This window comes from Solea senegalensis, linkage group LG1, assembly GCF_019176455.1.
Source record: "Solea senegalensis isolate Sse05_10M linkage group LG1, IFAPA_SoseM_1, whole genome shotgun sequence".
NCBI lineage: Eukaryota > Metazoa > Chordata > Actinopteri > Pleuronectiformes > Soleidae > Solea > Solea senegalensis.
In genome coordinates, this window is record NC_058021.1 from 34,327,974 (window position 1) to 34,347,396 (window position 19,423).

At 41.9% G+C, this 19,423-nt stretch overlaps 2 protein-coding genes across 3 annotated transcripts; one reads left to right on the top strand and one right to left on the bottom strand.

The window, feature by feature from the left end:
• Nucleotides 1-1,683: 1,683 nt before the first annotated feature.
• kbtbd2 (kelch repeat and BTB (POZ) domain containing 2) lies at nt 1,684-13,515 on the bottom strand. 2 transcript variants are annotated; one of them, XM_044025740.1, is made up of 4 exons: nt 13,341-13,515; nt 10,567-11,159; nt 6,695-6,860; nt 1,684-6,220 (listed from the first exon to the last, which is right to left on the bottom strand). In XM_044025740.1, the coding sequence occupies exons 2-4, from the start codon at nt 10,737-10,739 to the stop codon at nt 4,661-4,663; spliced, it is 1,899 nt and encodes a 632-aa protein (XP_043881675.1). In that variant the 5' UTR covers nt 10,740-11,159; nt 13,341-13,515; the 3' UTR covers nt 1,684-4,660. The 2 variants fall into 2 exon arrangements, with proteins under 2 accessions (XP_043881675.1, XP_043881683.1); XM_044025748.1 differs by lacking the exon at nt 13,341-13,515 and adding an exon at nt 11,269-11,295.
• Nucleotides 13,516-14,787: 1,272 nt separating this feature from the next.
• On the top strand, nt 14,788-19,395 carry buc (bucky ball). Its single transcript, XM_044025779.1, has 8 exons — nt 14,788-14,909; nt 15,016-15,047; nt 15,145-15,297; nt 16,090-17,559; nt 17,826-17,927; nt 18,573-18,662; nt 18,739-18,803; nt 18,908-19,395. The coding sequence occupies exons 2-7, from the start codon at nt 15,041-15,043 to the stop codon at nt 18,765-18,767; spliced, it is 1,851 nt and encodes a 616-aa protein (XP_043881714.1). The 5' UTR covers nt 14,788-14,909; nt 15,016-15,040; the 3' UTR covers nt 18,768-18,803; nt 18,908-19,395.
• Nucleotides 19,396-19,423: the final 28 nt, after the last annotated feature.

Below are 19,423 nucleotides of genomic sequence, written 5' to 3' on the forward strand. Positions count from 1 at the left end.
CTTCAGAATGCAAACAGCAAAAAATGACAAAATATTTAAGATTAAAAACATGGCTTATATTATTTAAAGGGCAGTAAATGCTGCATTTTCCTTTTGATAACTTGAAAATGGAGTCATTTTACAGCTGGATTTTTACAAAAAAATACAAATTATGAACGCTGTTTATCCCGGTTTATGTAATAAAACTTCCTTTAACTATGAAAGGAATTTTTAACTTGAAAACTTGAGTTTTTGTCAACGTAAACTCATTTAAATTGTCTTTTTTTTTTTAATAATCGGTATACGTAATCAGATGTAACCGTTATCTTCACCCACGCCTTTTATACTATATATATAAAAATAAACATAAATATATTGGGAAAACTATGATGAGTAAAACCTGAAGAGCGTTTTAAAAAGTCGCATAACTTTATTTATTTGTCGTGTTTGAAAATAATCCACATTTTCGTCATGACAACACTGGAGCGACGAGTCCTAATCTGTGGATCACTGTGAGTTTATTTCTTTGATTTCTGTTATTGCCATGCATTCACATGTATTTGGGTGAGAAAAAAAAAGTGCTTCCAGCCTCGATTGTTTTGCTTGTGTTGGATTATAAACGTCTGTTTTACATAAACCTGTGTTTAAAAATGTTTTTGTTTTCTTTGGTTTGTTAAAGGTTTGAGTTGTTTTTTTCTTCTATTTAAAGAGATTTGAATGTATTGTGAAGTCAATTTCACACAATATTTTCTTGACCGATGCTTTTAATGTTTTTTGGAGGAGAACGTGATACGATGAGATTATATTGCTGGATTAAAAATTATATAATTATATTAAATGTACAGCAGACTCTTTTCTTTTAAAATAAATAATCAGTTGGCACAAACTCAAGTTTACAAGGAAATGAAGTGCTGTATTTATAATATATATACATATACATACATATATATATACATATACATACATATATATATATACACATACATATATATATATATATATATATATATATACACACATACATACATACATACATATATGGGTTTGTTAAGTGTTTTAATCAAAGATGTCCACATATTATTGACTTACTTTTGATTCCTTTTCCATCATAACTGGGTTTTTTTCATCATTTCAAATCAAAACAAACACTTTTATTTTAAAATTCGGTGAAACGTCGTCATAAATATGAAGTTCTCATATTTTTAAGCTGGTGTTGTTCCTCTCTGCACAAAATTTAACAATAATGACACTCACCCTTTTTATGTTGTTTTCTCAAAACAAACTCCACAGAGAAAATCAGTGATTTTAGCTCAAACACTCAGTTCTGACCTCAGTCTCATCTCTGCACGTGTGCGCGCGCTCAGGTGGATCCTGGAGGCTGATTGGTTGCTCCTGCACAGGTGATTCTAATTTAACAATCAACTGCTGTGGACACAGCACTATTCGACCTGTCATGAAAGTGCTGCCGTGTCACATAGTATAGTGATGTATCATGTAATACAGCGCTGTGATTTAGTAAAGTGCTGTGTCATGTAATAGTGTCGTGTCACGCATCACGTAATGTGCTGCCGAGTCGCGTAGTATAGTGCCGTCTTGTCACGAAATGTGCTGCGTCGTGGCGTGTCATGTCACGTCTACATTCAGGACAGCTCCCATGACAACACGAATGATGACAGAAATGAAAGAGTGACTCAGCGTCAGGAAGGTTTTTGGTACGTTGTTTTTTTAATAAATTAACGTTCATTCAAAATACAGTGCCAAAGGAATATGATGCAGCCAGACATGCTCGTTAAGTTTCTGTCATGAAGCACCTGTGCTCATGTTTGTAAGGTCAGAGCGAGGGGGGGAGGAGCCTCTTCCCCCTCCCACTCCACTACTACAACGACTACTACTGCTAGTGGTTGCCGGGACGATTCCCGTAGCAACAGCCCCTGGGCCAGCCCTCTCCTCTCACAACCAATCAGCAGCAAGAATCCTCAGTATTCACTCAAAGAAAAAAAGAAAAGAAAAAGGAAAAAATGGAAAATTCTACCCACAATCACACTACAGTAATGTCTGATATTAAATAATAATAAAAAAAATGACACTAATACAAAATAGACCTGGTTATTTTCCCCCACACTAGAACAGTTTTTATAACATATGAAAAATATATATTTTATTATATATATAATTCAGCAGCTTGGGAATAATAATAACAATAATAATAAAAATCAAAAATACATGAGCCTGAAACCAACGTTTGAACCGAGTGTGAGTGTGTGTGTGTGAGTGATGATCACATGACGATCACATGACAGTGAGGTGGTGTAAATGCTGGCTGTGTGGAAGACCTGTGTGACGGACAGGCTGAGGAGGCGGGATCGGGGCAAAGGAGGAGGGTGGAGCTGCGAGGGAGGAGAGGTGACGACCGGACCTGCAGCCGCCCTTTCGTGGACGCTGCTCCTCCGCTCGCACCACGAAATAAAAAAGAAAAAAAAAAAAGGAATTGATTTTTGTCTCCGTGGATTTAAAGACGGCTCTGAAAAGCTTTTTGGTGGAGAAACACAAACATTTACCAGATTTAAAAGTCAAATAACGTTCGTTAATCTAGCGCTTAAAGGTCTCACGTGAGGGTTTATTGTAGAAAATTTCGTAAACGGCTCATAAGTATGTTTGTATGAGTCTGTAAGTGCTTTAAAATAATGTTTTTTTTCATAATCTTCAATATGCCTTGGGTGGGGTGGGGGGGAGGGGCTCTTGCTGTAAGGCAGTGGCCATTTTGTGCAACCACAAATGGACAAACCTATCTTAATCAAGAAACTACGGTGGCCTTTACAGATCCCAGAGGGCGTTCTTCTTCTATGGCCTGTACTGTTTACTGCAGTCTGCACTCTGACCACTAGATGTCGCCACCATTGGATCTTTTTCAAATGAAAGACGGGAAAGAAATGATGTAAAAAAGGCAGCGAAAATAACGATTTATCAAGACACGCAGATCTACGGCGGAGAATTACAACACTGAGTAAAAGAAAAAATGAACAGACTTCGAGACCAAAGTCGTAAATTATGAGATTAAAGTCGCACATTTGCGAGAAATTACTTTTTTCAGACTTTGAGAATAAAGTCGTAAATTGACAATAATAAAGTCATAAAATTATGAGATTTAAGTGGTAAATTTATGGGATTAAAGTCATACAGATCATCTGCAGAGCAAGAAGTTATCAGAACAGATCATTGACTATTATTGAAGAATCACGTAATCCGACAGAACAAGCGACGTGAAAATCTGGAAATACTGTTGATCTAAATCATACGTTTGAATCATTTTAGGTTTTTTGTCCGCGTTAATCAATAATAACAAGATACTTTTGACGTTTTCCTGAAGAGAAACGTAAAACATCACTTTTAAGTAACGAAATATTTCTGAATTTATATATAGAACCCAATGAGTTTATTTATGACATTAACAAACCAGGAAAACAACATTTCCTGATTGATTTGATTGGTCTGAAACATGTTTTTTCAGCTAATTAAATATGAGTGTTTTCTTGTTTTCTTTTACTTCATAGAACAAAATCATTAAAAGACTATTTTTTTTGGACCAAACAACAAATGGACGAATCTAGAAAATGACGATAATCGTCCGCGTCACTCCAAAAGATGGAAATTTATCAGTTGCGCCTCTTTTCTTCCACCGATTGTTGCTCAACTAACTCATACTCGTTCGTCCAGGTAACCGCACGTGAATGAAGTTAATATTAAGTTTTGCTGTAACCATTTTCTCCTCCACAAAGTCATGAGAACTTTTCAGAGCAAAACTTTAATGGCGCACAGTGTTTAATGCTCTAAAGGTAAAAGTGAGGATTTTATCCCTTTATCAGTGGTGAGAAGAAGAGGAGAGAGGGGAGCCTACATTTGGTACAGTTGCCATTGTCATTCAGAGAAGGTTTAGCAGTTAAGTGCATCATCATCAAAAATCGACATTTAGATTATCACATTGTAGAAACAGTATGATGTAATAATATCTAACAGATGTCACAAATGACAGAAGAAAAAAACAAAAGAAATAAACATACATTTTCAGATTACTAGTATCTTTTTAAAGGCATAATACAGGTTTTTGTTGAAGTGTCGTGTGTGTTCGTCCGCTTATGTACATGATTCCAATATTTATTTTTCCATGGTTCCAATATTATTATTTTATATCTTTACTTTTCCCCCCAACAGAAAGTTTCACCTCCACCAAACTCCATAGAGAAAAGCGACGACTTGGACGTCACAGAACACAGGAGCTGTTGACTCACTGCTGTTGACTCACTCGTTTAATCCGAATAAATGATTTTAAACAGTGTCATATCACTTCTACACAAAGTGACCACATGAGGCAGCAGTGGACCAGCAGCTCCTGTGTCTCCATGAGGTAAAATCACTGATTTTCTCTATGGGCTTTGGTGTGGCAGAGTGAGCGGTTCACGCCACACTTCAAAAAACAAACAAAAAACCTGCACTATCCCTTTAAGGGCCATCTTTTTTTGCGCATCCATCACTCAACAGCAGCAGCTGCGTCTGATGAAGTCCGCCATCGTCCAACAGAAAAAACGTCAAACCCTTTTCCTCGGGGGAACTTGTCGCTGGCTCCCCTCCGACCGCGCTCGTCCCCCGCGTTCAGTCAGCGAGGCGATGGAGGGGAGGTTAAGAGCTATACATGAGGCAGCGTCACCAGCTCGCCGTCCACCTCGAACTCCTCCGCCCCGTCGGGGGAGAAGAGGTACGTGGGAGGTTTCCACGGAGACTCCTCCAGGCAGGACGGGTACAGCTTCCCCACTGCGCAGCGGAAGTCTTTCCCCAGGTCCCAGAGCACACGCTCGGACACGGGCTGCCGCAGGTACCAGCGGTCCAGCTCCACGTCGTACTGATAGATGGCGTACTTGGCACGCTCGTTCATGTGCGTCTCGCGCATGAAGATGCACAGCGAGTTGAGCAGCACCACCGCCCGCACACACGGGTCCGAGTAGCGCTTTGCGGGGATGTTGGCGGCCAGGCGCCACTCGTTCTTGTTCACGTCGTAGATCTCCACGGTGACGGACGAGCCGTCGATGGTGCTCGTCGGCAGGCGGATGCCGGAGTTGCTGACCACGTGGAGGCCACCGACGTAGAAGATGAGGTCGCCGAAGGCGGCGGCGGAAGCGAAGCAGCGGCTAGTCTTGCGCATGGCCATCTCCACCCAGGTATCGGCGCGGGGGAAGTAGCAGTACATCAGGTCATGCGTCATCACGTAGATGCAGTCGTGCGCCACCACGGACGTGCTCCAGTTCCAGGCGAAGGGCAGCGGGCTCATCATGCTCCACTCGTCCTTCTCGCAGTCGTAGCGCTCCACCGTGCGCTTGTTCAGCTCGCCGCCGACGTTGTCGCCACCGATTGCATAGATGTAGCCGTCGCAGTAGACCAGCGAAGGCTTGATGCGCGCGCACAGCATAGGTGTCTTGGGCACCCACGTGTTCTGCTGCGCGTCAAACCAGAAGAAGCTGTCGACCGAGCGGAACATGGCCTGCAGCTTCCCGCTTTTCCCGTGGTTGGTGATGGAGTTCTTGAGCGAGATTTGTCCGCCGGCGATGAACACGTCGTTGTCAGGTGTGACGAGCGTCCCCACCTTCTGCAGGTCGCCCGGCGGGTTGCGGAGCTTGTAGACCTTCTCCGCCTGCGGGCTGTAACACACGACCGCCAAGGGCACCGACTCGCACATGACGTAGCCCTCCACCTGCGTCTCAGACAGCGCCTCCATGAAGATCAGCATCTCCTCCTTGGTCATGCCTAACCGCGGCTTGAAGAACTTGGGCATGGACTTGTAGAGACCCTGCACCACCACCGACTTGTCGTTGGGCGGCAGACCCTGGAACCAGGCGCGCTGCGTCACCTCCGACAGCGCGTCGATGCGGATCTGGCTCAGCACGGAGGACAGGTGCTGCGAGCGCGCCTCCATGTTGTACTCCAGCCACAGCATGGCCGCCTCGCGCACCGTCTCCTCCTTCTCCACGTTGAGGTTGTCACTGCTCAGGACGTCGACGAGCAGCTCGTGTGAGAGCTGCAGGAAGGCCTCCTGTCGGTAAACCATGGGGAACTTGTGCTCCACCATGCGCTTGGCGCTCTGCTTCAACTCGCTGCAGCTGAACAGGTCGCCGATGCTCAGCATGCGGACGCAGTTCTCTGCATTTATCTTCTTCACCAGATAGTCTCTGCATTGCAGCAAGACGTCCTCCACCTGAGAGAGAGAGAGACACACACAGAGAGAGAGACTAATTCAGAACGTTCTGTTCTCTCTGAATCAACACATACAAAAAATGCTTCTTTCTCCAAAATCAAACCACAAAAGAGAGACATTTGAGACCATACAGTATACCAAGTACAAATGATACTGAAAGGAATAGTTGAGGGTTTTAAGTATGGTCTTGTCACATGGAAAACAAGGAAAAACAGATATTAACAAATAAACAAAAGGCTCGCCAAATAAAATATTAACCAGTTCAAGTCTATCATATCTTTAAGAACATGTCTATAAAGTTTTCCTGCCGTTAAAACTGAATTTACAAACTGGAAACTGATGCGTTTTGCGTCAGTTTGTAAGCCACTCACTTGCTGTCCAGAAATGTTTTGTCTAATGTTGAAATTAATCAAAATACTCTATCTTCAGTGTGTGGAGATGTTTGTGGTGTGCGTTGACGGTGAGTTCAGTGACCTGTAGAAAGCAGGCCGTCTCGTACAGCGGCTCCACCGTGCTGTCACTGATGGCCAAGTTGCCCGTGTAGGCGTAGGTGATGATGATCTGCAGCGTGGCCGCGTCCACGTTCCTCAGGTGGACGTGGGTCTGTTTGCTCTCGCTGAGGCCGCTCATGAACATCGCTCTGCAGTAACAAAAAAACAAAACAATAAGTGATTTAACGCACAGCTGGTCGCAGAAAGAGCACTTCCTTAAGAAAAACCTCAATAAATCGAGTAATATTCTATGACTAAATTAAATTTGCGACACTTCAGATGATCAAATAACCTGAATTTAAAACATAAATAGATTAAAACAGTATTGGTATGTGTTAAATGTGAATATTTCCTTGTTTCCTTGCTTCTTTAATCACTAGTTACTTGTATCTGTATTAAAATACAAGAACACTTAAGAGATGAGAGGCAAAGTATTATTATTTTAAGTGGTGCCTTGAGGCAACATTAAAATCATGACTAAGCAGCAGCACGTGACAGCAGAGAAAACCCGCGATGACACAGCATGCGTGTTGTTTACGGACAGATATTTAAAACCAATCAACCCGTCCAGTTATTACAAGCTTAAAATACTGTTATTACCATTCATTTCAGATCACACCTGCTTCACTTCTTTAGGAAATTGACTTTAAATATGGTCAAATTCTGCTGAACACACAAATAATTAGGCTTAAAATTAAAGAAGTGACTTTTAATCAATATATATAATATTTAATTATAATATTTGGTGAATTTCACTAACTTATCCAATACTATTTGATGATTATCAATAGAACAGCCTTTAAAATCGGGGAAAAGTCATCACAGATACTTCAATCATGGTAAGAACCTGCGATTATATCTCCTCTCATGTTATGGTCTAGATAAACTATCAATAATATTGCCCTAATTAGTGATATAGATATTATAACATTCTTTTATTTAGAGCGAATGTGATGACTAAACTCACAGGAATCTTCATTGTCAACCAAACACGCGTCCACACCCGACACAGACAGGTGAGCTCGAACCAGAGGCTCTGACTCAGCACAGACTCTGTGTGTGTGTGTGTGTGTGTGTGTGAGCTGCCTACACTCCCACGTGGACCATTCTTCTCCAGCTCTCAGAGTGACTCACAGCCTCTTCAAACATCCTTTTCACTACATCAATTACTCATATTTTAAAAACACGTGGCGAGCACGTAGTGAATTAGCATTCATCTCTGGAGCCAAACACACAAGGATTAACAAGATTTTAGACACTAAAAAGATACATCAATCTGTGTCCGCTTAAGTCTACGACATCTTAAGAACATTTTCACGTCTTTATCTCACTGTTAGACAGACTTTTACAGCAGGAAACTGAAGTTTGTGAACCACTCGCTCTCCCACACCAAACTCCGTAGAGAAAGTCAGTGATTTTAGCTGGCGGGGACACACGAGCTGCTGGTCTGCTGCTGCCTCGTGTGGTCACTTTGTGTCAGAGGCAGATCTGAATGAAGGATTTCAAATGCTGAAGTCGCAAAATAACACATTTGAACTTAGTGATGGAGGCAGCAGTGGATCAACAACAGTGTGCTGTGATGTTAAAAACACTAATTTTCTCTATGGGGTTTGGTGTGGGAGAGAGAGTGCGTTTACAAGGCAACACAAATGTCAGTTTCTAGTTGTTGTCCATGTCTCAGGCTGGTTCTCCCTGAACATGGTCTAGAAAACCCACCTGTTCAGTCTAATTGTGAACTGTATGTCCAAGTGCAAGCGAGAGGTGGCCCAAACAACTTAATTAATCAAATACAGAAATAATTGTTAGTTGCAGCTCTGTGAGTTTGTGAAGAAAATGGTTAATTGAGTAAGAAATGAGTAGATTCATTGATGAAAAAAGGCAACTGTGGCTAAGATTTTGACTTTGTGCAGTTCATTTTAATTAAAAAAACTCACTTTAGATGGAATTGGGCGATAGAAGTCATGATAATTTGTCTAAATAACAACCCTCCGCTGCTGAACGGGGGCTTTGGGGAGTGTGTGTGTGTGTGTGTGTGTGTTGATCACAGTGGGGACTAAACCTGCCAGCCTGGATTACGCAACTCTGCAGGCATACATACCCCTGCCCTGCATTCCTCCCTCCTCCCTTTTCCTCTCCATCTCTCACCAGGACCTACGTGACCAGACTTTCCCCCACAAACACCAGCTCCCTCCAGAGTCCCAGCGTCTCCCCCACTTTCTCTGAAGCAACGCGTGTGAGTGGGGAAGGGGGAGGAGGAGGGAGGAGACGCAGCAGCAGAGCAGCAGGAAAAAAGAGGGATGGCGTAGTTTAGAGGAAACACGACAACACCTCTGAACCCTCGAGGGGAAATGCTTTGCATGTTCGCACCAGATAGTGTGTGTGTGGGAAACGGTGGGGACGTCAAGTTGTCCAGACCTTTTCTTGGAATGCACGTTTGTGCGCGTGCGTGCAGCGAGGGAGTAAAAGGAGGGGAGGAGGGGCTGAGACAGACAGCGAGGTAGATAACGTGTCCGAAATGCTGCATGAGCCCCCGTCATGTACAGATGGACTCTTCCCAGAGCTGAGACTGCTGCTGCTGCTGCTCTTTATACATTTACTGCAACGTGCGCACACACACACTTTATTATGTGATGTTGCGAGTACAAATGAGGCCTCCCAGGGGCCTCCAGGGATAAACGTCTGTGGTGCTACAGGTTAGCGACTACTTCGTTTTGTCAAAGATGGCAAAATTGAGCCTCTTCGTTATAAAGGGAGAGTTCTTTTGTGTGTGTGTGTGGTTGTATAACGTTAAGACACACGGTCAGAGCTGCCTGCGATGTGTACACCCCTTGCGACACACAAGGAAAAACACAGAAGGTGCAGAGCCAACGTCAGCTTTGAATTAAAATACGAGAAAGACCACGAAATAACTAATTCTATGTTTTTCCTTTCATAAAAGATCTGTTAGCTTCAAAATGTATTACTATACAATAATTTAGTAGGCAGCTGGATGTCAGAGAGCCATTTCACTGATAATTCACCAATGTGGAAAAGCTTCATAAAAAGGTTCTACTAATAAAATATAGACCAACATCGTTTTGAAAAATGTTGATTTGAGGTTTTTTGATCATGAGGAAAGTCAAGTTTGTGTCACCCACTTACTGCCTGCACCAAAGCCCATAGAAAAAAATCAGTATTTTAACATCACAGCACACAGGAGTTGTTGATCCACAGCTGCCTCCATCACTAAGTTCAATTGTCACTTCTGCCTTTAAAATCTTTGGTTCAGATTTACCCCAGTGGCACAAAGTGACCACATGAGGCAGCAGTAGACCAGCACCTCTTGTGTCGCAGATTTTATCTATGGAGTTTGGTGTTGGAGTGTGAACAGTAAAAAGACTGTACATCTTAAAAATATATTGTTATGCAATCATAGCTTGAGGCCGAAGTAGATTTTATTAGGTTAGCTTTTTGTGTCGCTACATCATAAACCCGAACAATCACTCGAAAGGAAACATCACCTCCTTATTTTCCGTCCTCCATGTATGGTGTGGGTGGCACTACACTCTGACACTCGCTCTACAGTGCGGTGCATTATTCATTGTAACAGTAGGAGGTGAGCACTTCCATACATAATAACGGTGGCGCACGATGACAATGTACCTACACCTCAACAAACACCCCCACTGTGACAGGGAATAACTGTCGTCTTTAAGCACAAAGACCCCCAACACTGCATTATTTATTGAAACTGAAGGAGGCGGCGTGGTCACAATCAGCTCGTTAAAAAAGAAAAAAACAGCAAACCAACCCCCCCCCGATGTACAACAAGAGCAGTGTGTGTGGGGGGAGGTGATAATGCTATGGTGCACTTACCTGAAATAGGAGCTACATGTGGCCAGGACCATCTTGTGACACGGGAACTCTGTTTCCTCCACCAGCAGCACAACATCAGTCAGTAACTTCTGTTCGTAAAAGAACTTGAGCTGCTCCAGCAGGGAGACAGCATAGTCCGCGTTGACCGGCCTGCGCTCACTGAGATCCGACATGGTTGCATCCCATGAATCGCGCCCCAGTTTTGAACAGTCACACGGCCGGCAGAACCGGACACAAGCCAACCAGGAGAAAAAATAAAATAAAATACCTATCTACACCTTTACAGATACGAGAGGGTAAACCCGAGGCAGCAGCTCCTCAACACCTCCACTGGCCCAAGTGGAGGTGTTTAACTCCTGTGTGTGGAACAAGAACACTCTCCGCAGCACCTTTTTCTGGAGATGAGTTGAAAGACGAGAGGAGAAGGTTTCTGGGTCCGTGGAAACCGAGTGTGACTGTCAGGAGTTGAGGAAGGGGTGGATTTTCACCCTTGTAGGTACATGTGTTGTCTGAGGTCATGCAGTGAGGCACTGGGGCACCGGAGGTAGAGAGGAACGCGACGACCGTCACAACACCGCTACATCAGTGCTCGTCTGAAACAAACATAATAAACAAGCACAAAATATGTGGAATTTAGCGGGACACGGAGAAGAAATCCAACTAAATTTAGAATTTAATAGACGAATTAGGGCTGCAACTCACAAGTCTTTTCATGAGAGTTTTAATGATTTCTTGGTGATCTGGAGCAAATAAACCAGAAAATATTCACATTTAGGAAGCTGAATATTTTGAGAAATTGATCCACTTATAAAGAAAACACTCAAACTAACCAAAATTGTATACTTTGCCCCCATTTTTTTGAAACTTCTGTTCACAAAAATGTAAAAAAAAGTCCCCATGACTCATCTGTGTCGAGAACCACCATTTTAAACTATTACACTGTTTATACCTCTTTGGCCACAATCAGCCATTTTAAAAGCAAAACAGTATGACAAAAAACTACTTCCATAAAAATGAAATAAATGCTGTGTCTGCTTTTATATACATTTTTAGTCTGTACTGAAATAATTAAATGCCATTTCAGCTTTTTTTTGAGCTGAAATGGCACAAAATCCTCTGATTTCGTGCTAAATTGGACTGATCAGTATTGTATTGGCTTAGCTTTACTAATAATAAAGTATGATATTTACCGGTCGCATACATTATGAATTAACCCAACTATCCAACTTTACAGTGCTGAGACAAAAAACACTAACACATCTACAATATGTAAAACAATAATATTATGTTTAAAGAAGATAAAGTCAATAAGATAGAGGGCTGCAATTGTTCTACATAAAACTTGATCTTTCAGCTTCTTAATTGTTAATATTTATGGTTTATTTGCTCCATATAACAAAAGGAAATCATTCAAACTGATTCTGGTTTGTGGACAGATAAGACATTTGAGAACAACATTATTTAGAGGCTTGGGGAAACACTGATCAAAATTTTGGGAATGCAACTAATCATTATTTCAATTTTAATGATTTCTTTTTGCTATATGGCGCAAAGAAACCATAAAAGATTCACATTTAAGAAGCTGAAAAATCAGAAACATGACAGTGTATTTTAGTAATTGATAAATAATCTAATTGTCATTGCAGCCCTACAACAAATACTCGATTAATTGTGAAAATAGTTGGCAAAGAAAGGTGTTTAGCTGTAAGAAGAATCGAGCTCCTCTGCTCACACCCCAAACATCTTTGTGCTTCTTGGCGGAAACCATGACACACTGAGCTTTCACCGGCATTAAGCAGCAGCAGAACACAGAGTACAGACCAGATGCAGAACAATACTGAAGCACTGCAGCTACCACATGTGGCATCAGATCAAAAAATAACCCCAATAATAAGTTAAATAACATTTGAGTGTTGTATCTAGCTCTCAGATTAACTTTTAAAATACAGGTGGTTTGCATGGATGAATTTTTCAACCATCACCACACAGCGATGATTCAGATCTGCTGGTAACACACCCAGACTCTCACTCATGCCTACCAACGATATTAGTCAGTATAAGTATAACCCATTATCATGTTTTAAATACATAAGGGGACACTGTATGAGTCACTGCTTTGCTTAAGAATAGTAATGGGTGCGATTTTAACACATTGTAGACTTTGTATAAATGTTAAAACCAACGTTGAACCATTTTAACGCGTTAACTTCATGCTACACACCCAAGAAGACCATTAAACATGTTTTACACACACATAAAGATGTACATTATTTGGTTATAACAGAGGTAAACCCATACAATTCTCAGAACTAGTCTAATACTAGCTAACTACAGTTAGCACGTCACCGTTAGCCACCATGTCCAAAACAAACCCAGTCTAAAAAAACAGACACGCTAGGGTTTACTTAAACAAATTTGTCACATTCTCTGTACGTTTGTCAAATAATTTTATCACATATGTGGCTTTTATTGCTGTTTTTGATCAATGCGTGTGATCAGTTAGCGTCGGTGTCATGTTATATCGCTGCAGCGAGTTAGCAGCCTTTAGCTTCATTCCACATCACAGTGACAGTGTCGGCTAACGCGCTAGCATCTTCGCGAGCAGGTCGTAACACACTCGAGCATCTGACACCATCACTTTATCTGTTACGTTTATCTAAAACGGGACAAAATAAGAGACACAAAAACAGCACTGGTACAGACATTACAGAGCGGTCACGCTGCTAACTAGCACCACTTAAGCTAAAAGAGCTACATAAACGGAAGCTGGCTACCTGCGAACATCCAGACTCCGCCGCGGTCACCGTTCACACGCTCAACCGTAGACGAGGCTTTTCCTGTCCGCACAAAGTTGCCAAGTAAGCGCCCGAAGCCGAAATTAGACATTAAACGGTTGAGGAGAAGTGCCGAGCAGCGGACAACCTTTCAGCGCATCATAAGCGCCTGAAAGACCAGAGGCCAAATTAGGAAAATACGCATGCGCACACACTAAGAGGCCCGATAGCGACCTCTGTCGGACAGACGCACACACATGAAAACATGACGTCGGAATTTTGACTTTATTCTCAGAATTTTGGCTTTTATTTTATTTTTTGATTTTGTTTGAATTTGGGATTTATTTCTCAAAATTCACACGTTTTTTTAATATATACATTTTTAACTACTTACTTATCCTCATCCTTTGCACTAATTTATTTATACACTACCTCAGTACTGTCAAGCCACGGTTACCACGGTTTTAGTTCTTTTTTTATGTTGTATTCTGTAATCTTTAGATTGAATTTTTCTTTTCTCTTCTTTTTAAATCTTTTATAGTCACACACAGCACCTTACATCCAGAGGTTTAATTTAATGTTTACATTTTTAAGTTTAATATTGTTTGTTCTTTTCTTAATGTTTGGGTTGACGGGTTCTAGAGAGACTGCAATTTTGTCTTAATGTGTGTTGGAATGACAATAAAGAAATCTTGAATCTTGAATCTCTTGGAGACAAACAATTGAATTCTTAAAGTCAGAATTCTGAGGGAAATTTTTTTTTTTTTTTCCCGGAATTCTGACTTTTTTCCTCTAAATTCTGGCTTCTTTTTTTCCACCTAACATTTCTTTCCAAAACAAATTTCACATGTGGCCCTAATTAAGGTAAACATTAAGGGGCAGGAAAAAATAAGATAGTATATAAAAAGTCAATAGATAAGTTTCATAAAGGCACATGACAGATTAAAATGGCAGTGATGCATAGTTGCAGCTCTAATATGTTATTAAACTAACAAATGACGATTACTTTCTAAGGTTTTTGGATCATTTTATTCTTTTCAATCACACTCTATGAGATATTTATTATTAGAAATATAAAATGTAAAAAACATATTTGACGGAATGTGATCACGATGAAGTCTCTGTTATTGTTGCTGATTATTATTATTTTTTATTGTTGAATTTGTTTTTTTTGCACATGTGGGGCACACAGATTAAATCAGAAAATGAAAATAAATCGTAAAATGATCAAAATAAAGAATATATATATATATATATATATATATATATATATATGTATATATATACATATGTATATATACTGTATGTGAGTGTGTGTATATTCCATAAAAACAAGTGCTACTGGTATAAATTATTTTATAACTCATTTAATTTTTTCCCCTCCATTTGTTGTTGTTTTATTTCAAACTTTGATGCTTGATGTGGGCCAGGTTCAGGGTGAGCAGCAGGTGTTTCCTGTTGGACTAATTAGAGGAGAATCTGTGTCTTTGTCAGTCTGGTGTCATGTGGAGCTGAGAGAGAGAGAGAAGCTTTTTCTTCACTTCAGTTTGTTTGAAAGGAAAACAGACTGTGAGTTAAGTACAAGAAAAAGAAAAAGCTTGACTTTATTTTTCCCAGGAGCTGTGGGTGTATGTTTATCATTGTCATCGTCCTCCACGGCGTTTTATTCTGACAGGTTGAGCAAGAACGTGACCGTGAACATGGACGGTAAAGTAATTAAAGTTCATTCATTGGAGTGTAAAATGAGCTTTTACAGAATTATAGTTTTGATATTTTGTTGTTGTGATACTTCCTCGTGCTGCAGATGGAAGCCAGCAGCCGCACACGTACGGGAGTGGACAACAGAGAACTCAACACCCCAGACCTTTCTTCTACGTCCAGCCTCCATCTCAACCTTATTACCTGTACCAGCAATGGCAGATGAACAACCCGTACAATCACTATGGTTTGCCTGGAGGTATCAATGTGTTTAAACCTTGCTGAAATTAGGTCCTAAGACATGGAAACATGGCTGCCAGTGGGGACAATAAGGGAAAAACTGATTTTGTCTTCTTCAAAATCTATGCCAGATTAAGTCCACAATGTTTGCTGCTGTAAACACGGTTTCCTCTGATTTAGAAATGGAAGTTTGTGAACCACTAACTCTCCCACACCAAAGCCCATAGAGAAAATCAGTGGTTTTAATATCACAGCACACAGGAGCTGTTGATCCACTGCTGCCTCCATCACTGACTTCAAATGTGTTATTTTGTCACTTCGGCATTGGAAAACCTTTATTCAGATTTACACCTCAGTGACTGTTTAGGTACTAATACTAATGATGGCAGCAGTAGACCAGCAGCTGAAAAACGATGATTTTCTCTGTGGGATTTGGAATGGGAGCAGGAAGAGTTCATAACACAGACTTGTGTGACATAAATTTACAAATACATTAAAAGATATCATTGATTTAATTAGGTGAGCCTTTAATTAAGAGGCTGAAATGTTTAAATGAACAAAATATAGACAACAAAAAAGACGACAAAGTAGAAATGACAGCAAAGATCATTTAGATAAATGAAATGAAATGAAAGTAAAAAACAATATTGAATCAAACAAATTTCAAAAAAACAAAGTCAATTTATGTCCATAATCCACCAGATTGTTCATCCTTGACTGTGTCAGAACCTCATGAAACCACATCTCTTTTAACTGTGTTCAGCTGTTCAGCGTTGATCTCCTAACATCTCGCGCGTCTTTGTTTCTCTAGGTTTTAACTTCAGTCGTCCCTGCATGTACCCGTACCAGTACATGCAGTATCCTGGTTTTGTTTTTCCACCTGCTCCGATTTATCCGGCCGATTATAGGCGAATGTTTGAGCCCAGGTTCCACGCTCCAGCCTGGAATCATCAGCAGCAGCAGCAGCAGCAACAGCAGCAGCAACATCACCCGCAGCATCACCTGCAGCATCAAGGGCGTCGAAAAATGGCCTGTTCAGAGGCTCAGACCGACCCCAGTGATGCCATAACCAAGCTCATCGAGTGTCTGGACAAGATCCGAACCAGCGATCTCAGACAGGGCCCGGACAGAGAACTGGACTCTGGAGTCGCCTCCCAGTCCTCAGGCATGTTCTCTCCAGGAGAGGAGAAGAAAGGTGAAGAGCAAGGTCACGTATTGCCGTCGGTGCCGGACGATCTGCAGTGTCCAGCTGTGACACTGAGCGACTCCACCACCGCCGTGTATGACGGTGAGTCCAGCCGCAGGAGCTTGGACACCCTGAGTCCTTATGGATGCTGGTCAGGAGCCTTGGAAGAGGAGTTGCCTCTCGATAGCTCCTCTGTCCATGAGGAGCATCATGGGCTTCAGCAGATTGCACACGCTGAACACTTTGACGAGGTCGCACATGTCCAGTCAGACATCGTAGTGACCGGTGCAAGTGCTCGCAAATGCGACGCCGAGGAGCTCCTCAAGTCCTCACTGGCTTCTTCTGTGATCACAGAAGCTAAAAGCTCCAACAGCGCCTCAAAGGTGGAACATCAGACCTCTTCCTTGGATGCAGCCAAACCTGATCCAAGCTTCCAGATCCTCAAGCTGCCCTTTGAGAGTGTTTTGAGGCCGGAAGCTGCAGGAGGTGGTCACTTCTCCTCGCCTGCAGCCCCCTACCTCTACAACTACATCTCCACGCAGACCACACACGAGCGCATGAGCGTCCTCAGTCCGTCCCTTGACGAGCTCTCCTCCAGAGACGAGATGATCTCCACAGATCTGGACGACGTAGATCTCTTCCCTAAGACTGTGTACACGGGTCACAGGCTCTCCGAGGTCATCGGAGCGCCCCCTGCACCTGCCGAGGACATAGAAGACGTGTGGCTGCCGGGTTCGAAGAGGATTCTGTGCGTCTGCTGCGGGAAGAACATGGTAAAAGGCACCGGGAGGAGCCGAGTCCACAATTCCACCATGTACAGAGATGAAGCCGCAGACTCCGACGAGGAGAGCAGGTACGGAAGAGGGTGCGAGCAGCCGGTCCGAGTGGTCGTGAGGAAGCACACTGCAGCCAGGAAGCCTCACTCTGCCCCACCGAGACACACGGGGAAACCTTGGTACAAAAGGGGCCAGCACAAAGACCCTTCAGATCCATTCCACCAGGAGGGAGGTCTGGATCGTTGTAAGCAAGAATCGGCTGATGGAGGAGGGATCGCAGAGGTGCTGCTCAGTGAGCTGCAGTGCAGAACATGCCAAGGTAAGTTTTCAGCCAGATTGTAACTCAATCCTCACTTTTGCAAACACGTCAGGGACCTACGGTGGCCTTCACATACCAGAAAGAGTACTGTCCTTTTGTTGGGCTGCTGTAGACATGAAACAGTGGCCTCCAAGGTCATCAAGACCTGTATTTAAAGAACATATAAAAGGCTTATTCAAGCATACTTGTTGGTAGTGTAATCAATTTCTGCTGGTTTAAAACCCTGGACCTTCTTTCATGTTAGAACGATGTGGACTCTTTTATAGATGGACACTGCAGCGAGGACGTGACCCCTGCTGACCAGACCAGGTGGAAAGAGGGCGATGTGATTCCCAGGAGGAGACAGACTGCTCCTCCGCAACGACAAGGTTGGGGGAAAAAAAAGATCCAGAAATTTAAACCAGTTTTGACGAAACAGCAGCACAACAAGGTCTTGGTTTTTGTAGTTTAGCTTGTTTCTTTATAGACTCTTTCAAGAGTACAATTCATGTTGGTTGATAAAATGGCTGCCAGGGAAATAGATTTTGTCCACTCAACAAAAATACTTAAATAAATCAGTGTCCGCTAAAACATATAATCACAGCTTTATGTCACCGTTAGACAGACTTTTCCAACAGTAAACTGAAGTCTGTAAACTGAACCACTCACTCTCCCACACCAAACCCCATAGAGAATATCAGTGATTTTAACATCAGAGCACACAGGTGTTGTTGATCCACTGCTGCCTCCATCAGAGTTCAGATGTCTCTCTTAGTGACTTCAGCTTTGAAATCCTTCATTCAGATTCACCTCAGTGACACAGACTGACCACACGAGGCAGCACTAGACCAGCAGCTCCCGTGTCCCCTGTGATCTTAAATCACTTATTTTCTCTATAGAGTTTGGTGTGGGAGAGTGAATCTCAGTTTCCAGTCTCAAGAAATCACTTTATAAAAAAATGACTTTATAAAAGTCAGTCCTCCCTTAACTTATAATGAACATTTTTATTTGGCTTGTTTTTCCCGTTTATTTAGAGACAAGCTCACAGAGAAAAGTGATGTATCACCGGCCGAGAGACGAGGACAATGATGACGATGAGCCTCCACCGTTACACTGGGAGAGAGGTGCTTTAATGTTTCTCTGATGTACAAACATTTAAATCAGCATTGTTTTACAATGTTTTTAACTTTTCACACACAGGCTCTACCATGAGAGAATCGAGATGTTAGCGACTGGACTTCTGAACAAAGTGTGTTGAGCTGCAGGTGAAACTCCACACACACACACACACACTCCTCACATACAGTACACTGACACTTTAAAATGTAATAATAATAATAATGAATGATTGTGTTTTTTCTCTCCTCAGGTCCCCAACAGGTGTAAATGTTCCAGGATAATGTGTGTGTGTGTGTGTGTATGAAAACACTTAAGAGCACCAGGTGAAATGCACGGCACACAAAGCCTCTTTTTTTTTGTTAGATTTAAATGTAAAAAAGCCAAAAAAAATGTACGTGTGTGTGTATATATAATTCTGCAGTGACGCTGCCTTGCACTTTTCATGATTATTGGATTTCACAGTTGGGCTGAAAGGTTGTGCCACTGTTTGGGGTCAGTCCAATAAAATAATGTCATTATTTAATTTATTGTGTTTATTTTATTTTTCTGAAGGAATAAAAGTGCAAAGGTTCCATCTGTTTAAGTGTTACTTACTTTAGATTTTACACTAATTTCATTAGTTCTGCTCTAATTATTAAATATTATTCTATATTACATAGTATAATATTTAATTGTATAAAACAGCATTACATGTCAGATTTATCGACTATCGTCCACTAATGTTGACATAATCTGAAATAATGGAGCATTGTGTTCTTTTGTCATT